This window comes from Schistocerca gregaria, chromosome 1 (genome assembly GCF_023897955.1).
Source record: "Schistocerca gregaria isolate iqSchGreg1 chromosome 1, iqSchGreg1.2, whole genome shotgun sequence".
Classification (NCBI taxonomy): domain Eukaryota; kingdom Metazoa; phylum Arthropoda; class Insecta; order Orthoptera; family Acrididae; genus Schistocerca; species Schistocerca gregaria.
In genome coordinates, this window is record NC_064920.1 from 783,401,784 (window position 1) to 783,412,058 (window position 10,275).

Sequence of the window (10,275 nt, forward strand, 5' to 3'; positions counted from 1 at the left end):
AACTGGCTCGTCATCAAAGAGTTGAGTTTTAAATGAGAGCCAAATGCTCTGTGATTTAATAAATTAATGGTACATTCTTGCACGTAGTTTAACTTACGTAAAAGGATATTTACTTTGAAAGTAACACTTTTCAAACCACCATTCGCAATATTTTCCCACGACCTGTTAGAAACAGGTTCATTTCAGCAGTTGCTAGAGAGCGCAGGTAACAGGCGACACAGCACTTAGGTAGCTATCATGACACAGGGAGACCGTATATACTTATGTGTAAAACATTGAAAGTTCATATATGATGTCATAAAAGAAACATGATATCAGAGGATAATGCAAGAGCATCAGAATTTCGTGAACCATATTAAAATATGCACATTTAAAGTGCATACTTAAAGGGCACATTCCTATGTCCGGATTCCCAATGCAGTAGACCTCGACCTGATATTAAACTTTTCAGTGTGGGTTTCGGGACGTAAATTTTCTTGGAGCACCAGTACTGTATTATATCATGTTTGGGTCCTTATTATGGCATAATGCCATACGTGCTAGAAAATGAAAACATGCACTTGAAATGCAGCGAACAGTTGAAATTAGCCAGTACTGTGGAATCAAACATTTCGTTTCAAATACATTGACTGCCTCTGAGGAAAAGGTTAACAAGAGTCAAATTTCTTTAGCAAACAGACAAAAATAACTTCATTGTTCCGCAAGGCGATTAATGCTTGACTGTCAGAAAGGTGGAAATAAAATAAAATCTGAAACTAATGACATATTTCAGCCTTCTGTAATTATGTGAATGTGTTTTAATTCACTCGATAGCTCCCGGACAGAGATATCCTTTTTGTTTTCATTTGACGTGAGAGTAAACGAAGGGGAAACAGCAAAATCACTAAATGTAAACACGGGTCACGTGGAGACTACCAACTATAACTCAGACTGCTCTGCGCATCAGCCCCGGATATACAACATTGCGAACCGGGTCAATACTACAAAAAATCGAATTTTCAAAATATGTTTATCTTGTAGCGCACATCTTTCTGAAAAGTCTGAAACACAGAACATATGTATTCGAGGAAATGTAAGAGATATTATTTGGTCCTAAGTATGCCAAAGAACAGTGCCACACCTCTTCGTAAAGCATTTTTCTACCGCACGTCCAAACTATATTCAGGAGAGAGGAAATTGAAATGTCCTGTGGTGCTTCTCCTGCTCCCAGTCGGCCGGTTTGACAGCCTGGCCCTCTTTAAAAAAAATCTCACAATTAATAGCAGGTGGGAACTCTTTATTGCCTATTAGTTAATAACTTACTGTTTTGTGTGACAAAAAATTAAATATAGGATATATAAAACCAATACTGACAAGAGATACACAAGAAATAACACGTTTCTTCAAACCTTAGCTTGTAGCATTTTTTTCTCTCTAATCTAGATACAGCTTTACATGGCGTGCTTTCCTTTCTGCAAAAATATCAAATGCCTATTAGCCCAACTACAAGCAAAAAGCTTTATTTTAGGAAATAGTTTCACATTTCATTCATACGCACCAGCTTCTCAAGCACGAGATCGAATACTAGTATTACGAAATTTTTATATAAATTTGAAATCGTCTTATTCTTCCATAACTTGTGTGATGTCCCCGTTTCTTCTCCTTCCTTTCTAACAAACAATCTTGCCATCACCAATTCTGTAGCTATTGCTGCCACTGTCAAAATTTGTTCGTCGATTAAGTTCACTTGCCCTGCCATACCCACAGGTTCAAGTTATCCCGCGATTATTTTCCGGTTAGGCGTTATTACGTGTTCGAACAACATGTTTTCCATGTTACTTCCAGGATAAAACTTAAGCAGCTACTAGCCAGGGACTGTACCGCTGGTCCTCACTAGTGTAGCGATCTGGCCAAAAATTTTCGGTCAAAATTTTATTTTCTTGGATACACAGAGAAGATAATATGTAAACTTTCTCACCTGTTATTCCTGTCAGTCGTTTATTTCCATTCTGGTAGTCTGAACCTATAGATTTCGCTAGTAATTATAGCAATGCTGATCATTCGCAAACCCAATCAACCACATAATCAGACAGCGATTGGCATTCATCCTTTCGGTTTTACTCCGCTCAGCTCGTATAGCCCCGTCCCCTTTTGTCTGCAGAAAGTTTATTTCTTGAAGTGACAGGGATTCTCCTGACAGACATCGCGTACACTATGCAAGCATTCAAAAGTCAACTTATGATTCATTCAGAAATCAACCTAAAATGTGTTCAAAAACCAACAGGGAAGCGTTTCAAAATCATATGAATAATCAATAGACAAACTTACGCTGGGTGCTAGGCACTTTGTGAACCAAGTTTGTTTCCTCAAGAATATGAATTTGGCGCCCCCTTTTCCCGGTAGCATCTAGCTGTTTGCACAGCCAACAGCCACATTCCTGTAGCCAGAAGCAGGAGAATCTACTTCTCATACGTGACTCAATTGCGCATGCGCATGAGCCCGCGTGTAACTGCTAAAACAAATCAAATGTAGAACAATTGCGACTTCACGCTCACTGGAGGCAATTTCTTGTTACGAAGCACTGCATAGTCTTCCTAAAGCCTTTGACATATTTTCATTTGGCAGACGCTTGCATGAGCACTGCGTGTCGTCATCTTACATGGCGCATTTCCTTTGCAATTTAAGTTATTTTCGTTCTTTTTTTTTTTCTCTCTTGCTTATGTTTTATTGTTCAAGTATTATTCTGCAGTAGCGGGATACAGTAATATTCTTTGTTAGAGTGTTGGTTCTTACCTGTCAAAATTACAAAAATTTAACTGAAAATTAAAACAATTGAATATTCCCAGTATTCTAAAAATATCGAGGCCCAGTGTATTAGAAGATATTGATGACAGAATAGTAGAGAACATTTATGAAGACTATCACAATTGTGGTTTCAATTCCTATAGCAAACTACTGTATATTTAGGCAGATAAGATGACCTTCAGATAAGAAAAAGTACAAATTTTCACCAAAGATATATATTTTACCATAAGCCAACCCTATAATATGATCTCCACACTATCAACGACCTGTAAATTTAGTTGAGAACAGTGATCATCAAGGACAATAATATGCATACTGAAGCGGGTAATATTCTTGAGTCATATTGGCCGTTCAGTTTTGTGCATATATCCACTCTGTACTACCAAACAATTGGTACAGTTGCACACATCATAAAGCAAACACCTCCTTCAGCTTTGTTACAGTTTTCCCTGTAGAAGCACATGCCGAATAACGAACTCTTATGAAAAGCTAACGTGTACTGTTGTAGGTTGAGTTGTGTTTTCGAACAGTTCATACTTTAAGTGTACCCAGCGTAAAATTTGTAAATTGTGTGCCTAATGATGGCACCGGCAAAAAGAAGAAAATACAAAGAAAGATTCAAGTTAAAGGTCATAAAACAAGATAAAGAATCAAACAAGTGTGCTGCAGGAAGGGCTTTCGATATAACAGAGTAGATGGTAAGAGATTGGTGAAAGAATGGAGAGCCTATCCTTTTTTCTTTTTAAGTGTTCTATGAGGAGAGGCTATTCAAAAAAAAAAAAATATTCCATTAGGAGAGGCTTTTAAAATAATGTCCCATGAGGAGAGGAACAGCTTGATGGCCATATTTAGAAAATTGTGTTACAGAATGAGTACAAGAATAGAGGCACAACTATTATGTTATTACAAGAAATATGATTAGGTCTTGTGCACCGAAATGGGCATGAGCCAATCTAGAGGGCAGCAAAGAATTTAATGCAAAAGTAGGTTGGTGCAAGTGTTTCATAAACAGAAAAAATCTGATGATAGAGCAGAAATTACTGAAAGATCTTGACCATAAAGTTGCAAGTTTTCACAAGTCTGTTATTTATATAAGGGAAAAATACAACTTCCGCCTACATCTCATTGGAAATACGAATGAAACACACATGAACTTCAATATGATAAACAATAGAATTGTGGAAACAAAAAGTGTAAATACTGTTCAACTTAGAAGTACAGGCCAAGAAAAAAACCAGCTTTACAATAGTATGAACATGCAAGACAGACTGAACAAAATTAAAACCTGTGGTCACTTCAAGTGGAAAAGCATTCCTAAAATAAAATCTCCATCTGGCATTTTTGTACATTTTCATGAAAAGTGTTGGATGGACAAGAATCGTGTAAAATTGTGGATGGAAAATATCTGGCAGAGATCACCAGGCACTCTACAAAATCAACCAAGTTTGTCGGTGGGGATATGTTTCGCAGTCACAAAACTGAGAATACCAACAATCACATAGCATGAAGCAATACAAAGACCGCTGATATACCGGGTGATTTGACTTCAATGCTATAACCTTTAGACGTTTCTCTGAATAAACCATTCAAAGACCACATGCGTGAGCAATAGAACAATTGGATGATGAGTGGCCAAAAGTCATATACAAAAGATGGCACTATATGGACTGCATCACTTAATGTTTTGTGTGATTTCATGATAAAATCATGGGAAAAAGTGAAAGTGGAAACAGTGATTAAATCTAAACATTCTGGCAGATTAAAACTGTGTGCCGGGCCGAGACTCAAACTCGGGGCCTCTGCCTTTTGCAGGCAAGTGCTCTACCATCTGAGCTACCCAAGCACGATTCAGGTCTAGTCCTCACATCTTTACTTCTGCAGTACCTCGTCTCCTACCTTCCAAACTTCACAGAAGCTCTCCTGTGAAACTTGCAGAACTAGAACGCCTGGAAGAAAGGATATTGCGGAGACATGGCTTAGCCACAGCCTGGGGGATGTTCCCAGAATGAGATTTTCACTCTGCAGCGGAGTGTGCGCTGATTTGAAACTTCCTGGCAGATTAAAATTGTGTGCCGGACCGTTGCAGGGTAAAAATCTCTCTCTGCTGCAGGGTGAAAATCTCACCCTGGAAACATCCCCCAGGCTGTGGCTACGCCATGTCTCCACAATATCCTTTCTTCCAGGAGTGCTGGTTCTGCAAGTTTCGCAGGAGACCTTCTGTAAAGTTTGGAAGGTAGGAGACGAGCTACTGGCAGAGGTAAAGCTGTGAGGACGGGTCGTGAGCACTTGCCCGCAAAAGTCAAAGGCCCCGAGTTCAAGTCTCAGTCCGGCACACAGTTTTAATGTGGCTGTAGTGAGGTGTGCACACTGTTCTCTCCATTTTTATTTTTTTTTAACCACTCCTGCACTACTTTAAGCAGAGGGTTCTGATAGGAAATGTTACTTTTGTTTCTCTTTATTAAAATGTTGCTTTTGGTACAAGGCAAAATAAAAGAACCTAAAATAAATGTGCTTCAAAACTATACAATATGTGATGTACACATCAACAATATGATGTATCAATAATACCTTCAAAGCATTTGCAAAAAATGTATTGCATAGCATATTGGTCAAGCAAAACATGGGATAAGGGATAGTAATTGGCAACGTAAGATATACAGTATAATTGATAATTTACAAATTGCAAGTTATTACACATAGTTTTGAATACTTTTTTCCTTGTTATATGAATGTATACCAATGTATATTGTCTGTGGCTCCAATAAACACTATAATTACTACTAATTCTAATCTAACACTATATCTATCTACATTCTACAAAAACAGAGACAGTGTATTACTATGAAAATAAAAAGTGGTGACTGGAGATGAAATAAGAGAAGGAATAGGTTTCATTCTCTGTGGTAAGAGATTAAGCAGCCAATTTTTCAATTTCTTCCAGCACTATTGAAGCAACATGTAAACAGTGTAGTAAGTAGTGAGATTGATACTAAACAAGTGGAGTAATCATCACGCCTAAAACTCATTGCAAAGGGACATCTGACCCTTCCACCCTCCATAATTAATGCAGGTAGTTACAGTAGTGTTATCAGTACATAACTACAACACAACTTATAAGTAACCCCTCCTCCTGTTCAGGTACCACGACATTCCTTAACAATTTATGAAGGTCTATTTACATATCGAGATGGTATTACAGGTCTCACACCACTTTACAGAACTGAATTCCTTAGTTGTAACTGCAAAAATTGAGGAAGAGCTAACTGATAAGTGTATCACAGAATCAATAAAAAAAGAGTTGAAACGAAGATATTACTGGGTATTATCACTGACTGCAAAATAAACTGGTGTCTTCATACAATAAACCTTCACAAGAGACTCAGCATCAATTTTTGCCTGACGTATAATCTGCGAGAGTGGGAATTTAAAACACTATGAAAGCAGCATAGGCTACTACGGATACTTACATCTCCTAATAACATAGGGAATTACCTTTCTGGGGACACCTATCACTAGCAAAGAAAATACTCTTTGCCCAAAAAGATGTTACAAATAATGAGATGTGTAGATTGTAGATACCTTTCTGGCAACAACAAAAATTCTTACTACTACTTCCCAAAAATTATTCAAGGATATAATGAATCTTATGAATACAACACAAGGAAGAAGCACGACTTCCACAGTGATCTTTTAAGGATGTATGTTCACCTTTGTCTATATAAATTATTTATTTCACAATTACAATTTCAGTCTCTGGGCCATTTCCAAGTAGTACTGGAAAAGATTTTGCTACGGCACATGTCAGACTTTAAAATCTCCTGAATTTATATATGTCTGAGAATTTTAAAGTCTGACATGCACTGAAGCAAAATCTTTTGCAGTACCACTTGAAAATTACCCAAGGCCAAAATCATAATTTTGAAATAATTTACACAGTCAATTTCAAATATGATGTCATTTAAAAAAATCTGCTGTGAACCCTGACCACAAGAAGTTCCACAGTGATTGTCAAAATCTGATAATGCTGGGGAAGGGTGTGCAGTACACTGGCAGAAAAGTTTATAACTCGCTCCCTCTGGATATTAAATGAAAATTTGATAACAAGTCAATGTATATGGAACCACTTACACTTTTCTTCTGGCAAGGTCATTTCACAGTTTGGAAGAGTTTCTTAGTCACAATGAAAAACACTCTTAGAAATATAAAATTTATGTACTACTTAATGTGATGTACAACGGAACAATACTGCAGATACTCATGTTATATACGTAGTTCTGTTCATTGTTTTCTCTTCAATTTTTACTTGCTAGGTCCAATGTATGGAGTAACCTGTCAGTACATATAGTGCATAATTTAAATGTAATCTAGTATAACAATTGTCTCTTTTGTAAAATTATTACTTATGTACAGATTTGCTTAGAAAGATCACACATTGTCATATAAAATGAAGAACAAAATAAACCGACTGGCCACTACATCCTCATGAGCTTATAAAAAGATAGATCACTGAACTAAGGAAAAAATAAATAAAATTAAGTACATAAATCACCACAGCAAAAAAGTACAATAGCGCACAGTCGAGTGCAATGCAAGTCACTAACAAAATTTTAGATGGAAATCCACGGAATCAAAGTGGCAAGACATCAGAACTAGATTGACAGGAGAAGTCATGGAGGGCTATGCAAAAAGGACTGTATGGGATGTAAGGCTCGAGCATCGGAAAAAAAGAAAAAGCAGCACAAGTAGTAGTAGTGGTGGTGGTGGTGGTGGTGACTGCTGAGATTAACAATGACACTACTAGTCCATATGTCGACAAACCCCTCCACAAAACGGTATCAATTTTTTGAACAGTTTACCACATTACATAGATAAGTGTGAAATAAAAAAATGAAAGCGACAGCCACTCCAGGCAAGAGAAAGAAATAACAAAAGCGAAAAGGTAGGCTTTCAAGCAACACACAGTAATTTCCCCATGTCAAAATTTCAAATGTGTTACAAAATATTTTTAAACACCCATGTCCAAATTAGATAGTTCACAATTTACTTCCCTCTATATATATCTATTACTTGAATCGGGATTTGAAGTGTCTATTTTTAATAATGAGTAAATAGTATATCCAGAAAACACTTTTGTGGATAAAAAATGTCAGGTTCCCACACACTGTAGAGTATGGAAGACATCATTTGATCAACACAATGTGTCTAAGTGTGCACAAAACAAGTACTGTTTATATAATTATATCTATGTATTACTTTCATCAGTGATAAGCTCTTCAATTAAAAAATAAATAATGCTGACATGTTCTATAGTTGGTACAAGCTGCAAAATTAAGATTGCTACTGCTATTACCAAGCAACAGCTCACACACCTGAGTGAAATCGGAAAGTGTGCCACTGAATGACCACAGCGGATAACCTCCTGACACAATATTTTCATCCATAATTTTGCCTCGCATATCTTTCCCATTCTCTTCACACTGAAAAATGAAGCAAACATCTTAACTCACTTGTGCCATATTAATCGTCACACCAAACAAGACTGAAAAATAAAGTTTTCACAAGGACAATTAATTATTTATCTGCATATTCTTAAAAAACGTATTGGAAGAGAATGAACTGTCCCTAAACTACAAAAGTAAACTAAAGTAGTAAGCATACACAAAACCATCACTCCAGTTGAATGAACTAATTCATACCATTCACAGCAAGTAGGAAACGAATAAATAATACCCATAAGAAAAAAAAGAGACACTTTTCATGCATAACTGATCAGTTTTATTAAGGTTTACACATACAAGCTCATGAAATTGTATTTACTTCTGCATATGATCTAACCTACTAAAATCACATGGTCGGCTAGCAAACAAGTGCGTTGCCACTTCAATTTTGATACTGCAACCATCGTTTGAAAGTAATCTTCCTGCAACACTCTGCATGTGTCAAAATATAAATCTGATTAAAAATCCAGAACAAACACTATCACTTCTATCTATTACACGTGAAACCCAAAATCAGTTCACCTGTACTAACCGTACCATTCATTGTATTTCACATCTTATACTGCAATTTTCATCCACTGGCATCTAATCCCGCACGTTTCCTTTTTCAAACAAGTGTATCGATGACATCCGTATTACTTTTTCACCCAGATGACAGACTGTTCCCTACAAAGATACTGTTAACCAAATATGTGACCGCCCACGTCATTGTACTCCAGCATTTACTGTTTTCAAAATCATCACAAAATATTTTGAAGCAATGTTTGCGAACTACAAAAACCCGTGGCAAATAAATTTTTCAATGGTATTCTCTCTTGCGCGGAGTGGTAAGTACTCAAATTAATATCGCTTAGGTCAGGTTTGAAACTAGGTGGGTTCCCCTACTTACAGGGAGTATCTCCGTAAGAAACAATGACTATTTAGATATGAATTACGAATGTAGAAATCATTGCTCTGTTTCCGTATATTCAACAATGACTAAGATTACGACATACAGTACTAGAACATCGCCATTGTATGAATCCAACAATACCAATTCCCACAGTTTACTTAGTTTAATAACTGGCCGAATGGAATTATCGAAGACACTACACATAACATTCTAAAAACCACAAGCCAAGCTGCTATTTAATAGGCTCGTTTCTATAATGCGTGAAATCCAAAAGAAATCGGTTGCTACCGCCGGTGCTCTAATTCGATCATACCATACCCAGAAGTCCACAACACCCACTGAAAACTATATGGCAAAAAAATGACTAATTTATTGCTCACCTGCATTTTACGCACTTAAACAATGCCCAATGTCGTGTGCAGCTCTACAGCTTATTGCAACATGTTGCAATGGTTCTTCCGCCACTTTCCAAATGGCAACGAAACTTCCAATTAAAAAAAAAAAAAAGTCCATTCGACAGAGTTCCTGCAACAATACCATGGCTCTGACGAAGCGATAGTTGTTACAACAACAAAAAAAAGCTGAATGAAATAAAGTAACACCTTTTATTACAAACCGACATAAGTTAAATAGCGCAATAAATGTATATTTGTGGTTATGACTTATACAACTAGAGAAGTAGAATTGCAATTATGCTTCCTAATGTCGACTGAACTGGTGTTCCTAAATGTCATAACCATTTCATTTTCGAAAAATATATTATGCGCTTGAAAGTCCACAACTCAAGTGATAGATCGTGCATTTCTCTATAAACAGAAAAGAGAAAGTTAATTAACTTCTATTTGCATGACAGTGATTTCAAGGATAGCAGACACTAACGTATCGTGCTACTTGCCAACCAAAATTTGTATTTCTTGAGTCAAATATATACTGTACAATTAGCATTTCAATGTATTGCAGAAAGGCATCAATTTAATTATTTCTATATTGGTATAGAAAACCAGAAATCGTCAGACAACATGACTATGAGAGGTACAATTCAGCTTGTTTCACCGATTTATACCCAAATCACCTCTGACGAAGGTTAATAAAGATCGCTTT

The 10,275-nt window shown here is 36.6% G+C and overlaps 1 protein-coding gene across 2 annotated transcripts in view; it reads right to left on the reverse strand.

Annotated features, from left to right (window-relative positions):
* LOC126269086 (uncharacterized) overlaps window positions 1-9,072 on the reverse strand; it is a 237,165-nt gene extending 228,093 nt beyond the window's left edge. The window contains exons 1-2 of one of the 2 annotated variants that reach the window (XM_049973964.1): window positions 8,815-9,072; window positions 8,154-8,261 (exon numbers count right to left, since the gene is read on the reverse strand). In XM_049973964.1, the coding sequence (XP_049829921.1) occupies window positions 8,154-8,261; window positions 8,815-8,826 (120 nt within the window). In that variant the 5' untranslated portion in view covers window positions 8,827-9,072. The remainder of the gene's footprint in view (window positions 1-8,153; window positions 8,262-8,814) is intronic. The other variant, XM_049973965.1, reaches the window with a different exon arrangement.
* Window positions 9,073-10,275: the final 1,203 nt, after the last annotated feature.